The sequence below is a fragment of the Monocercomonoides exilis genome (assembly GCF_001643675.1).
Source record: "Monocercomonoides exilis strain PA203 chromosome Unknown scaffold32-1190040, whole genome shotgun sequence".
In the NCBI taxonomy this organism is placed as follows: Eukaryota; Preaxostyla; order Oxymonadida; family Polymastigidae; genus Monocercomonoides; species Monocercomonoides exilis.
The window spans coordinates 630,459-648,048 of NW_027150577.1; the positions used below are offsets into that span (position 1 = coordinate 630,459).

A 17,590-nucleotide genomic window follows, 5' to 3' on the forward strand; every position below is an offset into this window, starting at 1 on the left:
TTTTAAGAAAATATTGAAAAATTTTTTTATTTTTCTTGACAATTAAAATGCTTGAAGCATTGCAAATTGAAAAAAAAAAATAAACACAATTGAATTACGTAAATTATTTTGATAACAACAAACATAAATAAATGAAATTTTTCAAAAATGAAAGAGCAAGAATTGGAATCATTTAAAATCCAAACTTACTAGATATAAAAACAGTATTGAAATGGTGGATATGAAATGTTATTTTAATTTTTCTTTATTCAACAATCGTAACTTGCTGAACAAAACCAAAATTGATCACCTTCAACGTCAAGTGTCCGATTAAAACAAGACGATGAATAACATGAAGAACGGATCAATGCAGAAACAGGAAAAACAAGTTCGGAAGTATCATTTCCCTGGTTGAAAATAATTAATTTGAATTTTAAATTCCCAGAAAAAGTGCATACCGCAGTGAAAACCGTTAAATCTGGAAATGCTCTTGATATTTCGTCGATGGCACTTTCGCTGAATGCATATTTTGATTTATCTCCAACTTATCAAAACAAAAATTTAATGACTAAAATTATGCTTTGATGCATACAATGAGCAAGAATCAAGCAATATCTCAAAGTCATATGCAAAGAAGGCAAATGTTCGAGAGATTCAATTAACATTTCGTAACTTCTTTTATTTGTTACATCAAGAAAGAAAATGATAAAATCACAATCAATTACAAGTGATTTTGCTAATGTTTCCGATGATAGACTTCAAAATTATAATAAATTAAAAAACAAATAAAAGATTATCGAATAAATGCAAAATAATCATCCAAACACAATTGAGTAATGCTCAGGAAATTGCTGAATAAGTGCTTGTGCAAGCAGCTTTTTTCCACAACCTGGAGATCCTATTAACTAAATTTATTTTATAAATCAATATATTCTGAAAGTGCCTTCCTTATAAAATTGTAATAAAAGAAATACAATCAGTCGTTGTGGCCGGAGCAAACGTGACATAATTCAAATAATTTGATATGGGAATAATCAGTTCATTTTTATTTTGAATCTTTCAATTCACATGGCTTCATTGACCGAAAGATGGATGACAGGAGATGACGTAAAGCCAACTCCTTTAGAAAAACATGATAGGGAAATATTATGTTTGGACGTTAACGGAAATGAGCTTGTAACTGGAAGTTGTGATCATGCACTTCACCTTTATGATATCAAAGCTCAACGTCTAAAAAGGAGATTATACACAAAGCAATATGGGCATCATGAATGGTTAATATTTTGAAAAATTTTTGTCATTAACTTTTTGAGATATTCAGGGTTTCTTGTTGTTCATATTCTTGCGACGGGAGAGTTGTTTCAGGTGGAATGGATTCAGTAATTTGCGTTTGGGACAAGTCATCTCCTAGATGCGCTTATTTGACTGAACACGAGTATGAATAAATATTTCTTTTCTTTATTTTACTTCAAAGAATTAATATAGAGCATCTATTTCTGCAATTGCAACAGATAAAAGCTCTCCTGGAGCTATATCTGCATCATATGATAAGACACTTAAGGTTTGTTTCAGATTCAATTCCTTTCATTTTTTTTTTCAAAAACAATCTACAATTATATTTTTGGTGATTTCATCAAGATTTGGGATTTAAATACTTGTTCATGTATAAGAACATTAACTGGTCACACTGGCCCAGTTAATGATGTTATATGGAGAAGATCTTTATGCTTAAGCACTGGACGTGATGGTCTTCTTATTGCATGGGTATTTTGCTATATATTTTTTTGATGTATCTTTTTCATTTTTTCTTTCATTTTTAATTAATTAACTTCAATTAAATTTATCGGTTTATTTTGTTGCAATATAGGATGTTAATACTGGAGACCGAGCTGTGACAGTGCGGCATACATCTCATATGTCTGCAATGCATCTTTTTGATGATGATTTAGGATGTGTGGCAATTGGTACACAAGACGGAACTGTAATGATATATGACTTGAGAGATTTCCGTCGTCCGATTATGTCTGGCATCCTTCATCCACACAGCGTTGCAGCAGCATTGACTGCAATTGAAAATAGAACATCTTCTTACTTGGTTAGTGCAGGATCTGATAAAAAAGTGTTAATTCTCGATTCCAAAATGGGCTGGAAGAGGAGAGCAGAATTAACAGGACATGCAGCACCTGTTCAATGCTTATGCCCTGTAGTCATTCCTTCGTTGCATCATTCTACTGAACTTATCTGCAGTGGAGGAGCAAATGGATGGGTTGTCGTTCACGACGCGGGCTCTGCAGACGGAGAAACAAATGCTTTGTATGCAACAGGAGCTTGCAGAGGTGGAGTTAGATGTTTAAAAACGACTGATGATAAATCAGTGTTGTGTGTTGCTGGAGATGATCAGGAGCCAGTTGTCATGGATTTTGGAAGATGAAAATTATATTCAAAAAGGAAGTTGCCCACATCTTCAAGAGAAATAATTGGATTTATTTATAGATTTTATTTTATAAAAACAACATTGAATGAAATTTTTGTTAAAAATTTTTGATCTTAATATTGGGTTTATGGTTATTCATAAACTGTCTGTTAAATTTCTTGGTTTTGCAGCACTTCACTTGCTATGTACGTTTATCCTTGCAAATAATTTATTATTTATTAATTTCATACAATGTTTTTTATAGATTATTTCTTTTTCTAAGAGAAATGTCATCAAAAGCAATTGGAAAATCGAATACTCAAGGAGGTAAAAAAGGTTTACAGCAAAATCAACAACAAAATTCTCAAAAAAATGGTGAGGGAAGCAAATTAAAACTTTCAGTTGCTCCAGAGCAATGCCCTCAAATGTTTCCTCCAATTTGGAATTTTGAATCAATTTTTCAAGAAAAGTGGGAAGGAAACGCTCCTCAAGGACTTTTTGAAGATCCATCGGGAATTCCACAACTTCCTCCATCAATATCAAACAGCTTAAAAGTGGAATGGCTCCGTCCATCAGAACTATTTATGTTTCATACACAAATAGTTGAAGACTCTTCAAAGCAAGAACAATACGCAGCACAATCATCGCAATCATCTCACGCTTCAAGCTCTTCAAAGGATAAAAAAGATTCATCAGCGAAACATGCTTCTGAAGCTCCTTCTCAAACAAAATCGTTCACAATTAAAGATTGGCAACTGGGATCAGGGGAAACGCAAATCGATGGATTTGAAAGAAGAAGAAAGTTTAATATTGAAGATGTGGTTGCTGTGTCTATTCTTCCATCAACACTTCAAAATCAACAGCAATCACAATTATCTCAGATTCCAACCACTCCATCAACTACAGCTGTTAAGGGTAAAGCAGCAACTTCTCAGCAAGCGCAACAAGCGCAGCAATCACAAACAACGTTATCAGGCCTCTTGAATTTAGCTCCTTTTAGCCAATCTTCCTCAGACCAGCCATCTCCCGTCACCATTCACTTCACTTCATCCCAGCAAGCCACTCAAGAAGGTTGTGTTCTCGAGCCTTGGAAGAATGTTTTGACTTTGATGGCAACAATTTCTCAGCGATCGGAGTCGATGCAATTTTCACTCGAGGAAATCATGAAGAAAAAATCAGTTCAGAGCGAAAGTGAGACTTCACCCTCTTCGAAACCTTCAGTGCAAGTTGCAGGAGGCAAAAGCGAAGAAAAAGCGAAAGGCAAAGCGGGCAACGCAGCAGCGCAAGCAGCTCAGCAGCAGTCGACAGAGCAGCCAGCGAAGGAGAAGCTTGGGATCCGCAGCATTCGCGAGAAGGAGAAAGTGCCAGACTATTTGTGGTCTTCCATTTACCCACAGAACGAAGACGGAGAGCCGCAGACGACTGCTTCAGGGAAATACGCTGTGAAGCTCTTTATTGGCGGTGAATGGCGCTGTGTGATTGTGGATGACCGGCTTCCAGTTGTAGCGAGGCCGCTGAAGACAGACGAAGCAGGACAAAACGCTGATGCAAAGAATCAAATCAGCAGTTCTGATCCATCTGCTTTGCCCTCTGCATTTGGCGGTGATGATCGCCTGACCTCGGCACAGGCAGGTGATTCTGCTGAGAAGAAGCCGAAGTCTGCCCTTTCGTCTGGTAAAGGGAATCTCCAAGCACAATTCGGCAGCAGCACACCGCGCCAGCCATCTGAGGCGCCTTCTTCTCCATCCACCGGAGACAAAGCAGTCACTCTTCTGCTTCCAGTCTGCCTGAACAAACAGTCCAACCGTGTCGAGCTGTGGCCGGCGCTGCTCATCAAAGCGCTGTGCAAACTGGCCAGTGGGTCTGAAGAGTCTCTCGTGATGGGCGGTGATTCATCGGTCGTCTCGTGGCTTTGCGGTGTCATTCCACACACAGTCGTTCCAATGCAGACGAAAATACCTGCTCCAATTTCTTTCGATCCATCTGTTGCGCTGAATGGTGCAATGTCTCTTCCGCCTTCTCCTTCACAACAACAGGGAAATAACAGTCTGGGCTCATCTTCCACAACTGCTTGCACTTCTTCTTTTCCTTCGTCTTCGTCAAGTTCTGATGATGCAAATTCCTCACAATCTTCAACAGCTCTTTCTCCCTGCGACAAAGCAAAGCAGCGTCTTCTGTCTGAACTGAGCAAAACGCCCGAACAGACCGAAAGCGAATGGTGGCAGTTTCTCTCGTCGCTCTTGCTGGGCGAAGACCCGGCGCTGCCATTGTTTGGTGTGAAGGCGTCGGCAGGAGATTCTCTGTCGTCTGCACCCATTCTGTTCAACTCGTATCTCCACAACTCTCCAAAACAGGCAGCTCACATCACACGCCAGATGGTCAGCTCCTGCAGCTCTCCTTCGCCTCAGCCAACATCTTCAGTTGCAAACACATCGGTCGCACCGTCCTGCTCATCCACACCGATTCCGCAGCACTTTGCGACCCCGATGAAGCCAATCCAGACAACAATCTCAACCCCATTTGCCAATGAGTTCGCCACACCTGCCCATTCTACAGACCTTCCCCGCACAGCCTCAGTCTCCACTCCTTCAGCGCTGCTGTCGATGGGGCAGCAGAAGCCACTGAACACTGTTGTCTTTGTGAAGAGGCGCAAGCCAGCAGTGGATGTGAATGAGCCAGGGTATCAGCAGGAGTACGGAGTGTGGAGAGAGGAAGCATTTGAGCCAGTCACATCTCTCCGTCTGCCCGACTCTATCACTCAGAACAGCAACAAGGATGCAGATCCATCCAGCGCAAGTGCTTCGACTTCGGCTTCAGCTTCTTCGACTGGAAATGGCATCTCTTCTGCGTCGAACTCAGCTTCAAGCTCACCTCGCGATGCTTCTCTTTCATCTGCTTCTGCTTCATCCTCATCCTCATCCTCTTCCTCTTCCTCTTCTCAATCTCTTTCATCAGCTCAGTCGTCTCAACCAGGCTCCTCTACGAGTCCAACGCCATTCGGTTCCATCGCTTCCTCCTCCTCTTCGTCAGCACTTCCCAAAAACGCTCCCTTTTCAGCTGCCAATCTTCTGACGGCAAAGACACTCACCACATCTCTTTCACCCGAATATAGCCATTCTGCGCCACCTCTCCTTTTCGCTCGCATCGGCAGCGATCTCAACCTCCAGCGGGAGGCAGTTATGTTTGGCCTGTCCCCCACCCACCTGCACGCCATCACTGGATCAGCGGTGGTGGAAGGAGAGCAGCTGGTGCGGCTGTACTCTCCGTTCTCCAAGTGGCTCGGCCCATTCGGATTCAACGACCGCAGCCACTGGAGCTCAAAAGTGGAAGATCAGCTGGGGGAGGTATTCTTTGAGAGGAAGTATCCGTCTTCTGTGCCGACACCAGAGCAGATAGAGGAAGAGGTGGAGAGGATATTTGGGAGTGTGGGAGCAGACGGGAAGAGAAGAGGAGGGGCTGGGGCAGAGGCGGAGGAAGAGAGGGTTGAGCGGACGCTGCGGGAGGAGATAGAGAAGAGAGAGGCAGAGGTGCAGAGGAGGATTGAAGAGGCAGAGGAAATAGAGAGGAGGAAGAGAGAGGAGGAAGAGATGTATGGATACGATGAGGAAATGGAAGAAGAAGAGGAGGAGGAAGGAGAGAATTCGAATGAGGAAGAGAAGAAACCAGAAAGCACCAAGGAAGAAGAGACGCAAGAGCAGATCGAAGAGAAGAAAAAACTGCAGAGCATTTCCTCGTTTGAGTTCCGAGGTGTGTTTGATCGGTTGGACGTGGTGCAGCGGCAGACTGTGAAGAAGCTGATCCAAAAACTGCAAGGGATTGTGATACCGCCACGTTCAAAGATGCCACAGTACGACTTCGATGATGATGAAGACGGGGAAGGGTTTGACCGATTGGATGAGGACTTTGAGGAAGAAGCAGGGCAGCCGAGTGGAAGAGAGAGCGAGCGGAGACTGCTGCGGGAGATGGACGAAGAGGTCGATGGAGAGCTGTCTTCAGACAGTTCCAGGCGATTCAATGAAAGCGAAGAAGAGGACGAGTATCCACCGCCTGTGATCCCCAAATGTGCACTTGATCCCATTGTGTTTGAAGACCCCAGCGATAAGCACACCTTCTGGATGCCATGGAAGATGTTCATACGCTTTTTCAGAGAGTGGGATCTCTTCCATCTTCAGCCGACGCTCTCTTCAATGTCGTCGCAGACTGAAAACATGAAGCAATTAAGTGCTTCTTCATCATCCTCATCCTCATCATCGTTATCTTCCTCCTCTTCCTCGTCTTCATTATCTTCCTCTGACACATCAGCTGCTTCTTCTTCACAGTCTTCTTTGCAGGCAGCCATCACACATCCCACATCTCTCGTGTCTCTGTTCTCCTCTGAGCTTCCATTCATCCCGTCGACTGCAGACGCAGCAGCCATTGCAAAGAAGAGCATTTCTTCAGCTCCTTCTCCTCTTCTGCCGGGTTCTGCTTCAACAGAAGATGGACAGCAGGAACAAGGAAGAGTGATCACGTTTGTGAAGACTACAACTCCTGTTCAGAACGAATATGAGAGTTCGAACGCAGAGAAAGAGAAGGAGAAGGAGAAAGAAGGAGAGAAAACAAAGGAGCCAAGCAAAGGCACAAAGGGAAAAGCAGGCGAAAGAAAGTCCCAAGCAGACAAAGGCAACACACAGAACGAACCATCCAACATGTCTTCTTCATCATCATCCACATCCTTAGGACTTCTTTCCTCTTCCCAGCAAGCCACACAAAAGATCCCTTATCCCTCGCCACTGCCTGCTGCCATCGAATCCTACCCGCCCGACGAGCAGGCCAAAGTCGTGCGCTATCTGCGCCGCACTGCCGCCACCAACTTCCACCCGCTCACCCGCATGCAGATACTCACCTATGGCGAGTGGTTCAACCCAGCCATGGCTCCTCTTGCTCCACCAAGTGTGTCTGCCTCTGCTGACTCGTCTGCATTTGCCTCGTCTGCTGTTGGCAGCAACCCTGGCTGGTGTTCTGGCTCAGGCGCTGCCATCGCCACGGGGCTGATGACTGCTGAGAACTCGAAGCCTGCTGCAGCAGAAGCCAATACGAAGGGCAAAGCAGCAGATGCCCAGGCACAGCAGCAAGACTCATCTGTTTTTTCGCCTCGCACAAATCCCTGTGAAGCTATCCAACTTGCAGTGCAATCGTCGTCTGCTAAGACACGATATGTGCTTATTACACTCGAAGCAGTCGGTGCTGCAGGTCCGATGCCGTTCCAGTCGCCACTTCCTGTGCATCCATCACGACTAGAAGAGAATGAGACAGAGTTGGGGAATGCAGATGAAAGCAATGTGAGGCCAACACCACTGGGATCGCCTTCAGGAATGGCAAGTACGAATGCAAATGCAAACGCAAACACAAATCAGAATGCGAATAGACTCCCCAGCAGAACAGACGGTGCAACTGGGAAGAAAGCAGCAGCCTCGTCTTCACAAGCAAGCTCATCGGCATCAGCGTCATCATCATCATCATCATCATCATCTTCTTCTTCTTCAGGATCGAATGACGAAGCAGGATCAGCTCCTCTTTCTTTGCCATCAGCACTTTCTGTCTCTCTGTCTCAAAAGACCACTCTGACTGTGCTTCATGTGCCGTCCTGGGAAGACCCGCCATCGTCCTATCAGCCTGTTCTGTGTCTGTCAACAACGAGAATAAACTCAGCATGGCTGGTGATTCCACCATCGCCTGTGAATACATGCAGCACAGCTTCTGCCAATGGTTCAGCTGGATCTCAGCAGTCACCGTCTCAGGCAGCAGGATTTGCAGCACAATCTCCATCATCTTCTTCTTATTCTGCTTGCCAGCCATTAAACATACCAACTCCTTCTTCTTCTTCTTCAATCTCCTCTTCCTCTTCCTCATCATCTTCTTCTTCAACTGTACCACCAAACGCAAAGCCAATCTTCAATCTGTATGAACTGCATGTTGATGCGCCGCGTGGTTATCGCATCAGTGTCAGCTGTTCACCTGACATCAACGTCACTCTCACACCCGCTGCCCACTTCATCCCCGCCCTCAACCCACAAAGTGCATCTAACTCTGCAATGCACAGCCGAATATCCTCTTTGCTTGATTCTCCATCTCCTTCTGCCTCAACTGCCCCATCTCCTCTGTCAAACGTCCCTCAGCCACTGCAGAGTGACATGGCAGCTGCACAGCAGACAAACGGACAGCCTTCCTCAAGCTATGCCTCACGAAGATGCTCTTCTCTTTCGAAGTTTTCATCAACAGCAGATGGAAGCGACAGCTCATATTCACAAAGTCAACAGCAGCAGTCACAGTCGCAGAACTCATCTCCTGTCTCACTGCCACAAGTGTTTGTTGCTCAGTTTGAGAGAGAAAGCATTCCACTTAACGATTCTTCTTCCTCTTCCTCTTCTGCTTCTGAACAAGCAAGCAGCATATCTCCTTCCACGTGCACTCAAAGATACCACGGCCAGCTGCGGAATAAAAGCGCACTACAATCGATGTTACCTCCACCTCCCCCACCTGTTCCCTTGTCGAAGTACCCGTTGGTCTGCCTGTCTGCCTCGCCTGTTCTGTTTGAGCGTGTATTTGGAGTGGACTCATATTCCGCAATTATTCCATTCAAAGCACTTTCTCTTGAAGACGAGGCAGCTGCAATGAAGGCCCAAATAGACACGCACCCTCTTTCACAGTCACTGGCTGCTTTGGGCATCACAGACAGCCCTGATGGACTCACTCCTTCTGTTGCTGCACTCTCTCCATTGGTATCTTCACTGCTTTTGAAAGGCCAACTTCCGCCAGTTATATCAAAGCAGCTGCTTCGTGCGATGGTTTTGTTCCCTCCTCCGCCTCTTCCTTCTTCCGATGAGTGTCCTCTTGGCTCAATTGACCAGTCCGCATCAACACCCTCTGCAAATGGTGCTTCTCAGACAGCTCTGCAGAGCAAAGGCAAAACCTTTGCGAACTGCCCACTTTCTTCTCTCCCATCTGGTTCTCTGCGGGGCGTGTTCCATCTGCTGTGCCCTTCAATCCCTGTTCTCCACAACTGGCTGAGCATGTCAATTATGACTCCAGGATTAGCCTCTGTCCGCCCGATCATGCCTCATTTGATTGTTGGAGTTAGCGATGCACAGCAAGCACAGTCCGCCTCATCATCATCATCATCATCATCATCTGCTTCTTCTGCTTCTTCTTCAGCATCATCGCTACCAACAAGCTCTAATAATTCAGATACAGCTCCTCCTCTCTACAACCCAACAGTCACTTCAGCTGGCGCAATGGTTGGCTCAATGTCTAATCTATCACTGCGCACATCTCAACAAGGGCACAGCAGCTCTTTCTTCGGTAACGAGTCAGCGTCTGTTGTTTCATTGAAGATGAAGAGGCCTTCCTTTGCTGTGCCATCTTCTGTTGTTCCGACGTCGACTCTGCCATTCCCGCTTTTCCCGTCGAAGGACTGGTGCGTTATCAACAACACACTCGGAAATCGCTCTTCTCTGATTCAGCTGAAAGGATCAGAGTTTCCAATTGTGAGTGTTGCTCTCAACATCCCAACAGCACTTTTCCCGTTGGTCTCTGCAATATCAAAAAGTGAGGCAATGATCAGCTCACTCTCTAATCCGTATGACATCGTGCAGGGCTATGGAAAGCAATTATCACAGCAGCAGCTCATTCCATCCTTCTTCCCGGATGCCCATCCATTCGATGCGGCAGGAGTCATTCCAGAAGGAAACCTCATCATGCGGTTGTTTGTGAAGGCACCACCGCCACCGCCTCCACTTCCTCCGATAAACACTGGAAGAACACCCAGATTCCCCGCAGGGATTGTTGGAGGTGCAGCAAAGCCAAAGGAAGGAGCACTCACTGCTGCCCCTGCTGCTGGGGCAGCAAATGTACCTGCACCACTGTCAGCCACAAAGATGGTGAGTTCGCTCTATGGAATGAAAGGAGGCAAAAGCTCTGTCTACAGAGGAGGTCTTCAGGATCCTTCTGAGGCACAGATGAATGAAGTGTATCCACCAGATATCATCCCTAGTCTGGTTGAGGTGATGTCTCTTCCTTGCTGCGAAGACTACACACCTCAGGCGACAATATCTGATACACCAATACAAATGGCAACTGCACCTGCTCAGCAGAATCCAGCTGCAACAGGCACAAAAGGAGCAGCAAAGGAAGAGAAAGGGAAAGATGCACAACAACAGCAACAGCAGCAGCAATCGCAGAGCGAAGATAATGCTCGTTTCAAGCTGATTCCGCAGTTTTCGCAGTCTGGCTGCTTTATTTCTCGTTCTGGTACACTTCCATTCAATGTGACTGATGAGTTCGAAAGAAAACCAGTCGAAGACGATCCAATGGCATCTCAATCAGCATCAGCTGCTTCTCCTTCTGCTGCTGCCACTTCTTCTTCTTCTTCTTCTTCTGGATCTTTTTCAACATCTGTGTCACCTCAACAGTCAGATGTTGATGTATCTCGTGATGGAGCAGACATCTTGTTCCGCTTTGCCATTCAGGGTGTTGCACAGACACAGCCAGCTTCATCTGCATCATCATCTTCAGATGAATCAAGTGCAGCAACGCCAACTTTCCCACAGAACATTTCATTAATGGCAATGGAGCTAAGAACACTCTGCCCAGATCTGGAGCTTGCGCTGACGATTTATGTGAAGGAGCCCCAGATGAAATCAAAGGAAGCCAAACACATGCTGAAGCAGATGAAGTCTACAGGTTTGATCACAATTGTTGATGACCCCGCCCACGTCGCTTCCTTATCCCCCGCGTTTGTTTCTCCTGTTCCATCTCCCAGTCCTTCCTCCTCTTTAATTTCTTCCTCTCAAACATCAAACAGCGCCTCTCGTTCTGTCACTATTCCACTGCACACATTCCACCCACGTGTCAGCGGAGGCATTGGGCTGCTTGGGCGCCACGAGCCACAGCCGCTTCCAGGTTATATTCCTGTCTACTCTTCAATTGATCTCGGGTCAGTGCGCATTCCTGCCTTGCTCCTCCGCACCAAGCTCGAAATGCCGCAATCACAACAGAGCGAAGAAGAGGCAGCTCGAAAGCTGACTGAGGAAGCTGGTGCACAGCAGCAGAATTCAACGGCCACTGGAGCAACAACTGGCTCAAAGGGAACATCAAAGAAAGGCGCATCAAAGGAGGAAAAAGGATCAAAAGCAGGGCAAAAGGAGCAATCAAAGAAAGACAGCTCAGATAAAAACGACGAAAATGCCAACGAAAATGAACTTCGTGGAGATGTCAATGATCTTTCCAGACTGATCTATCTGATTGAAGGAAGGATTCTATCGCCAATTCCTGCACCATACATTGATCACATTCTCAGCATCAGGAAAACAACAATGGAAAGACTGAGAGAAAGAGAGTTGGAAAGCAAAGCCAACAGTGGAGAAGAAGAAAAAGAACAACAGAAAGAAGCACCAAAGGATAAATCCAAAACGCCAAAGGACAAAGCAAAGCCAGGCTCAGCTGGAACAAGCGTGAGAGGAGGAACCAGCTCAGCCAGCACATCCAACTTGATTGGCAGTGTAGCCAATCCAGCGTCTCTTCTGACTCCTCTTTCGCTGCCGTGGAGGATGGACATTGTGTCTTCGCAGCCGATTGTCGCTGCCGATGTATCTATTTGGGCAGATGCACTGCAGAAGGCGAAGACCCGCTGGGCACAAGTGTCGTCTAATGGATGGTCGAGCGCGCTTCTTGCCTTCCACGAGAACGAAAGGACAGACGCCGATCTCAATGCACTTCTTCAAAGGAAGATCGAGCAGATGGAGCAGATTGCTGCGGAGGCGGAGAGAGAGAAGAAAGAGAAGGAAGCAGCAGCAGCAGAAGCTTCAGGCAAAAAAGAAACGAAAGGAGGAAAGGCATCTGAAAAAGCTGGAGCTTCTGGGAAAGAAAAGAGCGGAAAGGACAAAGGAAATGCAAGCGAGCAAGCTGAAAAGGAAGAAACGAGTCAAGTTAAAGACTATGCATTTGGTCCACTTCTTCTGCCAGAAGACGAAGCGCCTCGAATGAACAGGGCACACGCAGCAAGAGAAATGTTCCTGCAATCATTGTCATCGATGCATTCACGCTTCACAAAGGACGATGTGGAAGAAGACTACACACAATTCACTTCTTCCCTGCTGTCAACAGGAGCTGAGATGAAGCCTACTTACCAGAAGCTGCTGTCGAGGCTGCCTCTGCTCGAAGCAATGGCAGACCAGAAAGACCAAGCAAACAGCACAGGTGCAACTGGAAAGAATGCAGGGAAGGGAGAGAAAGGCGATGCAAAGTCAGGAAAAGCAGCAGGTGCTTCCACAAAAGGAGGAGACAAATCGGGAGCTGGATCTTCAGATTCAAGCGGTTTATCGACAGAAAATGCAGATGTTGCATTCGAAGAGGTTCGCAAGAGTTTGATTCAGCTTCCTCTTCCTCCACCTCCTGTTGTGATCAGGAGATATCGCAAAGAGATATCCACAGAAGAAACAGTTATTGAAAATGGGATGGACTACCTTCAACAAGAGTTTTCATCCAAACTGCAGAAAGCAAGAGTTCTTGCAGAAGAATCCCAAGCCGCACAAGCAGAGCAACCAGCTCCTCTTCCACTTCCCGCAAGTCCTCTCAATACAAAAGGAAAAGCTTCCTCACAATCGTCTTCTTCTTCTTCTTCTTCTTCTTCTTCAGCAGGAAATGGCACCCAGCGGACTGTTTCGTCTCTTGCTGATTCGCCTTCTGAATCAGCCTCACAGAATGCGTTTAAGAGCATTGACGAAGCTATTGCATTTGTGGGAGACAAAGGAAGAATTCCTCTTCCATCATTCACAGAAGAAGAAGCACAGCTGTTCAGTGGACCACTACTTCCAGTGCTGCAGACACCTCTTTTCAGAGAAGAGAACGAGACTTCGACAACATCAGTTTTGGAGGGAATGAAGGCAAAGCACATCCGCACGATGAAAAGGATCAGCGCAGAGGAAGAGGAAAGAGTTGCACAGATGAGGCCGCTGAGAGAGGCGACATTTAAACAGTTTGCGAAGGAAAGAACAGCACAGTGGCAGAAGATTCTTCAGGCGCGAAAGGAAGAAGAAGCAAAGCAGTCTACAGAAGAGGCTGCAGCCTCATGAAGTTTCACGTCACATAAAATCTTGTCTTTTATTCAAATCGTCTAATTTTTCTTTTTCTTTAAACACCACGTCATTTAGTTTCTAAATCTGTCAATTTTCTGTCTCATTCAAATTTATTGATAATCTAATGATTTTGCAGGTTTATTTTCAAAATATTGTGCTATTGAAAGTTGCAAAAGTTTTTAAATAAAGTGTATTATGTACAATATTTTTATTTTTTAATATTTGTGCTGTTTTTGAAATGTTTTAGAATGGAGAAACATGAACATTCATTTTTGACATGTTTTCGAGAATGAAGATATTGAAGCTATATATATATAATAAAATGCAACACCTTTGCAATTTGACTTTCGTAGCATTCTTTAATGAAAGTCCGAGAGAGTTTTTTTATTTCATATTCGAAGTTTTTGAATAATTGTCTAAGGGATATGATCAAATATTATTTGTTGAATTCTCTTGCAAATAATTGTTTAAATTAAATTATGAGCGCGAAGACAAATAATGATCCAGATTATTTACCCGTAACTTTTGCTTCAAAGCCGGAAACATGCCCTCCGCTCGTTGTTCGCCTTCCAAAAGGAATCGAAGATACTGTGTCCGATCCTTTTGTTTTTGAAGCAAAAGAACAAGTTGTTGGCAAAAACACATGCAGACAAATAGAAGGAAGCTCTCAATTTATTCGATTGCGCGGAGACAACTTTCATCTTGATCCTCTTCATCCAAATCCAGCAAAGTTTGCTTTGTTTTACATTTATGTTTTATTTTATGAAACTACTATCTAGATATGGAGTTATAAAATATAATAAGAAGGAAGAAAAGTTAACATATTATCCTCTTCCTCACATTTATGAAATGAGTCATGCTGTTGTATCTGAGCACAGACGAATCACAAAGAAAGAAGATATGGCAGGACCTATTGAAACGCGAATAACTGATACTTCTTCTTCTGAAGTTCGCTTTCAAATTGATAGAGCACTTACTTCAGCTTTTGGTAGTAAACAGAGAAAAACTGGAAGAAATCGTCAAGATACGTATTCTTTGCAGCAAAAATCAAAAGATTCAACAGCCACAACTTCTTCAATCACAGAGCTCATATCGTCTGTTGTACCTGCAGCTCCAACAGAGCAGCTTCTTGATAGATTTGGCCGTCCACTAATCATTTCGTCAAATGCTCCAAAAGCAAATATGCAAGCAACAACTCCTTCGGAAGCTTATCCTCTTGATGAATGTATGGGCCTAATTTATTTCATGTGTTTACGACTTATATATCTTTTCAAATTTTTTTCATTTGCATATTTCAAAATAATAATTGTTTAAATTATAATTCTTCTGATTGAAATAATCACACAGTAATACCGCCATATTTGACAGCTGCATTGCCAATTCGTCATCTCATTAATTTAGCGAAGCATGCCAATCCTGCAGAAATCGAGGAACGACGTGTTTCTGGAGACTACTCGTCTTTTTTGCTCAATAGATTGACTCTTGTGAATAAAGACAAAAATAATGGTGACAAATCTCATATCGAAAACGAAAAAGAGAAGAAAAAGCAAAAAGACGAAGATGAAGAAGAGGAAGATGGAGATAGCGAAAGCAATGAAAGCAGCACAGATAATAGCGAAGAATCGAAAGAGTCAAAAGCCAAAAAAGCATCAAAGGATGATAAATCAGATGATTCAAATGAAGATTCTGACGAAGACGACTCTGATGACGAAAGCAAAGACAAAAAGAAAGGCCCAACGCTGAGCTCAGCTGCACTGCGCCAATTGACTTGGGTCAAGCCATACAACACATCAACCTTGTGTCGCATTCTGTTGATGATGAATTACGGTTGGAGATTACTGTCACTTGCCGGCAAAAAGAACATTGGCCAGCAAGAAGATGTGATGCGTGTGCTGAAAACAAAAGACGAAGCTCTGACAAACTTCTTTTTGGAAAAATTCACTGAAAATGTTATTGTTGATATTGGATTCACCAGGTTTGTAGTATATTATACGGTTTTTTGTTTATAAAGAAAATTTTTAATTATTATTTTTAATTCAATTTATAATCACTTGAAAATCAATCCTCCACTTATGTATTGCATTTTCGTTCAGGCAACAAATCACACACGATTGCTTAACGAAGCTTCAGTTGTGGATAGTTTGCCTTTCGTTGCATGCTGACTCATTCATCACATGTGTTCGTGATATTGCTGTTGATCTTCATCTGACTTTGGACAATGTCATCTCGCTTTATCGCACAATCGGAGCCACTCCAAGAGGAAGAGACGAAGACGGATTTCCTGTCATGTCTTTGGACCTTCCGTTGCGGTTCCCCAGCAAACGCAGAAAATAAAACAGAAATATTTATTCTGCTTATACTTGTTGAATGGTCATTGCAAAATGCTCTTGTGTTGCAGAATAATAATGCTTTTGTTGCCAAAAATATATCTTCCATTTCACACAAATCTACATTTCAATCTCTTATTTAAGAAACATATTCTTTTGCTGATTAAAAACGAAGATGAAGATTTTTTTTACAAAAAGAAACATTTTTAATCATGTTTCTTTGGAAAGGAAAAAAAAATTAGAAGCGTTATTTGAATAGTCTTCATTTTAAAAAAAAGCAAGCAAGAAAATGTATAAATCTTTATTACGCTTATTTTTATCAACTGTATCATTAGGAGTTGAATAAAAAGCTATTGCAACTTCATTCAAATAGACTTTTTGCATAACAAACACATCTTAGAATCCTGAATAATGGATAAATAACTGTTTGACGTCAAATTCCTCATATTCGTTAGTTGCCAACAACTGGTAAATAACTGTGTCAGAGGTCTAGCCAATATTATAGAAAATTCATTTTGATTAGAGAATACTTTTGACTGATAATTTTTCATTTATCTTCAATCTTCTTTCTCATTGAAGCGAAATTCAAAGTCATCATCAATATCATAATCATCTTCTTCTTCACTTTCATCGTGCGCTTCTTCTTCATTTGTACCTTCAACAACACATTTATCAACAGCTTCCATCAATTCCAAAAACAGCCCAACACAGAAATCATCAATTGTTATCATTTGGCGAATATCTGACGAAGAAGCTGCCGTGCTGGAAGATGCTGAAATAGAACTATCCACTTTTGATTTTTTTGTGCTATTCTGAAGGAAAGAATGTGTTCTCCTGTAATTTGATAAAAATATTCCACAAATCAAACAGATAAAATGAAAGTATTAACAAATGTCAAACCCAGTAAATGAAAAAATCACTTTGTTTGCCACTGTTTCTGGGATTAAATTTCCATCACAACCCTCACACTTTTTCGCTTCATTTATTGCTTCGTCAACAACATCTAGTGAAAAAGCAAGCATTTGTTTCAAAAAACATATAAATATTATTTGTTTTGAAAAGTGCATTTTTCCAAACCAAAAAATGAAAGGGTTTGTACAACTCCAGCAACAAATTCTTGAAAAGATATCGGTACAGGCATTAAATCAGAGCGTTTTACCCACTGAGATGTAAATGTCGTTGAGAAACTCAAGAGTTGCGGTTTTTGATCTTCAAAAAGCTTTTGAATCAAAGCAGAGAACGTTTTTCCGGTAAGCTCTAAATTTTATATGAAAAAACTTTCTTTAATAAACACTTTTAAAAAATTGTGCGTACTGTTTGGTCCTCCTAACTTCAAAAAAAATCAATTAAATCGCAAGGAAAAAAATTGCAAACCGTAGAATATGCAGAAGTCACATTTTCCATAAATGTTTCCGATTGCATAGGTGCAATTAAAATAAAGCGAGCTGCTCGTATTAAAGCAGACGTTCCTTGTTGTACTCGGGAAAAATAATCTATCAAAAAACAAACATTTTTGAAATTTTTTAACAAAAAAATGAAGCATGCCCGAGAAAAACTTGTATTTTGATGATGGATTGATTTCCAAAAATAATGACAACGAATCTTTTAAATAACTTCCAATCCCAAAATACTCAAAATAGTCTTTCGATGACAGTTGATGAAGAATTTCTTCTGAAGGAGCTAAAAATTCTGTTGGCTGCTGTGCGTTTTGTTTCGTTTTCTTTCCTTCTGGCTTTTTGAGCATCGATTAAAATATT

General features: G+C 43.0%; 5 protein-coding genes across 5 annotated transcripts; 3 read left to right on the forward strand and 2 right to left on the reverse strand.

The window, feature by feature from the left end:
• Window positions 1-248: 248 nt before the first annotated feature.
• MONOS_5750 (uncharacterized protein) lies at window positions 249-605 on the reverse strand (the record flags this gene model as incomplete). The annotated part of the gene is made up of 3 exons (XM_067875927.1): window positions 249-386; window positions 438-523; window positions 572-605. 3 exons carry the CDS (start codon window positions 603-605, stop codon window positions 249-251), a joined length of 258 nt encoding a protein of 85 aa, XP_067724678.1.
• A 406-nt stretch (window positions 606-1,011) lies between these two features.
• On the forward strand, window positions 1,012-2,661 carry MONOS_5749 (putative WD domain). Its single transcript, XM_067875925.1, has 5 exons — window positions 1,012-1,253; window positions 1,301-1,414; window positions 1,465-1,540; window positions 1,618-1,743; window positions 1,847-2,661. The coding sequence occupies exons 1-5, from the start codon at window positions 1,048-1,050 to the stop codon at window positions 2,408-2,410; spliced, it is 1,086 nt and encodes a 361-aa protein (XP_067724679.1). The 5' UTR covers window positions 1,012-1,047; the 3' UTR covers window positions 2,411-2,661.
• Window positions 2,662-2,679: 18 nt separating this feature from the next.
• MONOS_5748 (uncharacterized protein) lies at window positions 2,680-13,963 on the forward strand (the record flags this gene model as incomplete). Its single annotated transcript, XM_067875924.1, has 1 exon — window positions 2,680-13,963. The coding sequence occupies one exon, from the start codon at window positions 2,680-2,682 to the stop codon at window positions 13,501-13,503; it is 10,824 nt and encodes a 3,607-aa protein (XP_067724680.1). The 3' UTR covers window positions 13,504-13,963.
• Window positions 13,941-15,840, forward strand: MONOS_5747 (putative DNA-DIRECTED RNA polymerase I SUBUNIT RPA49; the record flags this gene model as incomplete). The annotated part of the gene is made up of 4 exons (XM_067875923.1): window positions 13,941-14,236; window positions 14,286-14,731; window positions 14,854-15,481; window positions 15,600-15,840. The coding sequence occupies exons 1-4, from the start codon at window positions 13,986-13,988 to the stop codon at window positions 15,838-15,840; spliced, it is 1,566 nt and encodes a 521-aa protein (XP_067724681.1). The 5' UTR covers window positions 13,941-13,985.
• Window positions 15,841-16,390: 550 nt separating this feature from the next.
• Window positions 16,391-17,577, reverse strand: MONOS_5746 (putative tubulin polyglutamylase complex subunit 1; the record flags this gene model as incomplete). Its single annotated transcript, XM_067875922.1, has 6 exons — window positions 16,391-16,667; window positions 16,734-16,836; window positions 16,911-17,090; window positions 17,148-17,163; window positions 17,208-17,326; window positions 17,379-17,577. 6 exons carry the CDS (start codon window positions 17,575-17,577, stop codon window positions 16,391-16,393), a joined length of 894 nt encoding a protein of 297 aa, XP_067724682.1.
• Window positions 17,578-17,590: the final 13 nt, after the last annotated feature.

Excerpts from the sequence above, each read along its gene's own strand:
- MONOS_5749 (XM_067875925.1), top strand. The coding sequence starts at position 1,048 with ATGGCTTCATTGACCGAAAGATGGATGACAGGAGATGACGTAAAGCCA. Across the intron at positions 1,415-1,464 it reads GCTTATTTGACTGAACACGA|AGCATCTATTTCTGCAATTG; the intron begins GTATGAATAAAT and ends GAATTAATATAG. Across the intron at positions 1,541-1,617 it reads CATATGATAAGACACTTAAG|ATTTGGGATTTAAATACTTG; the intron begins GTTTGTTTCAGA and ends GATTTCATCAAG.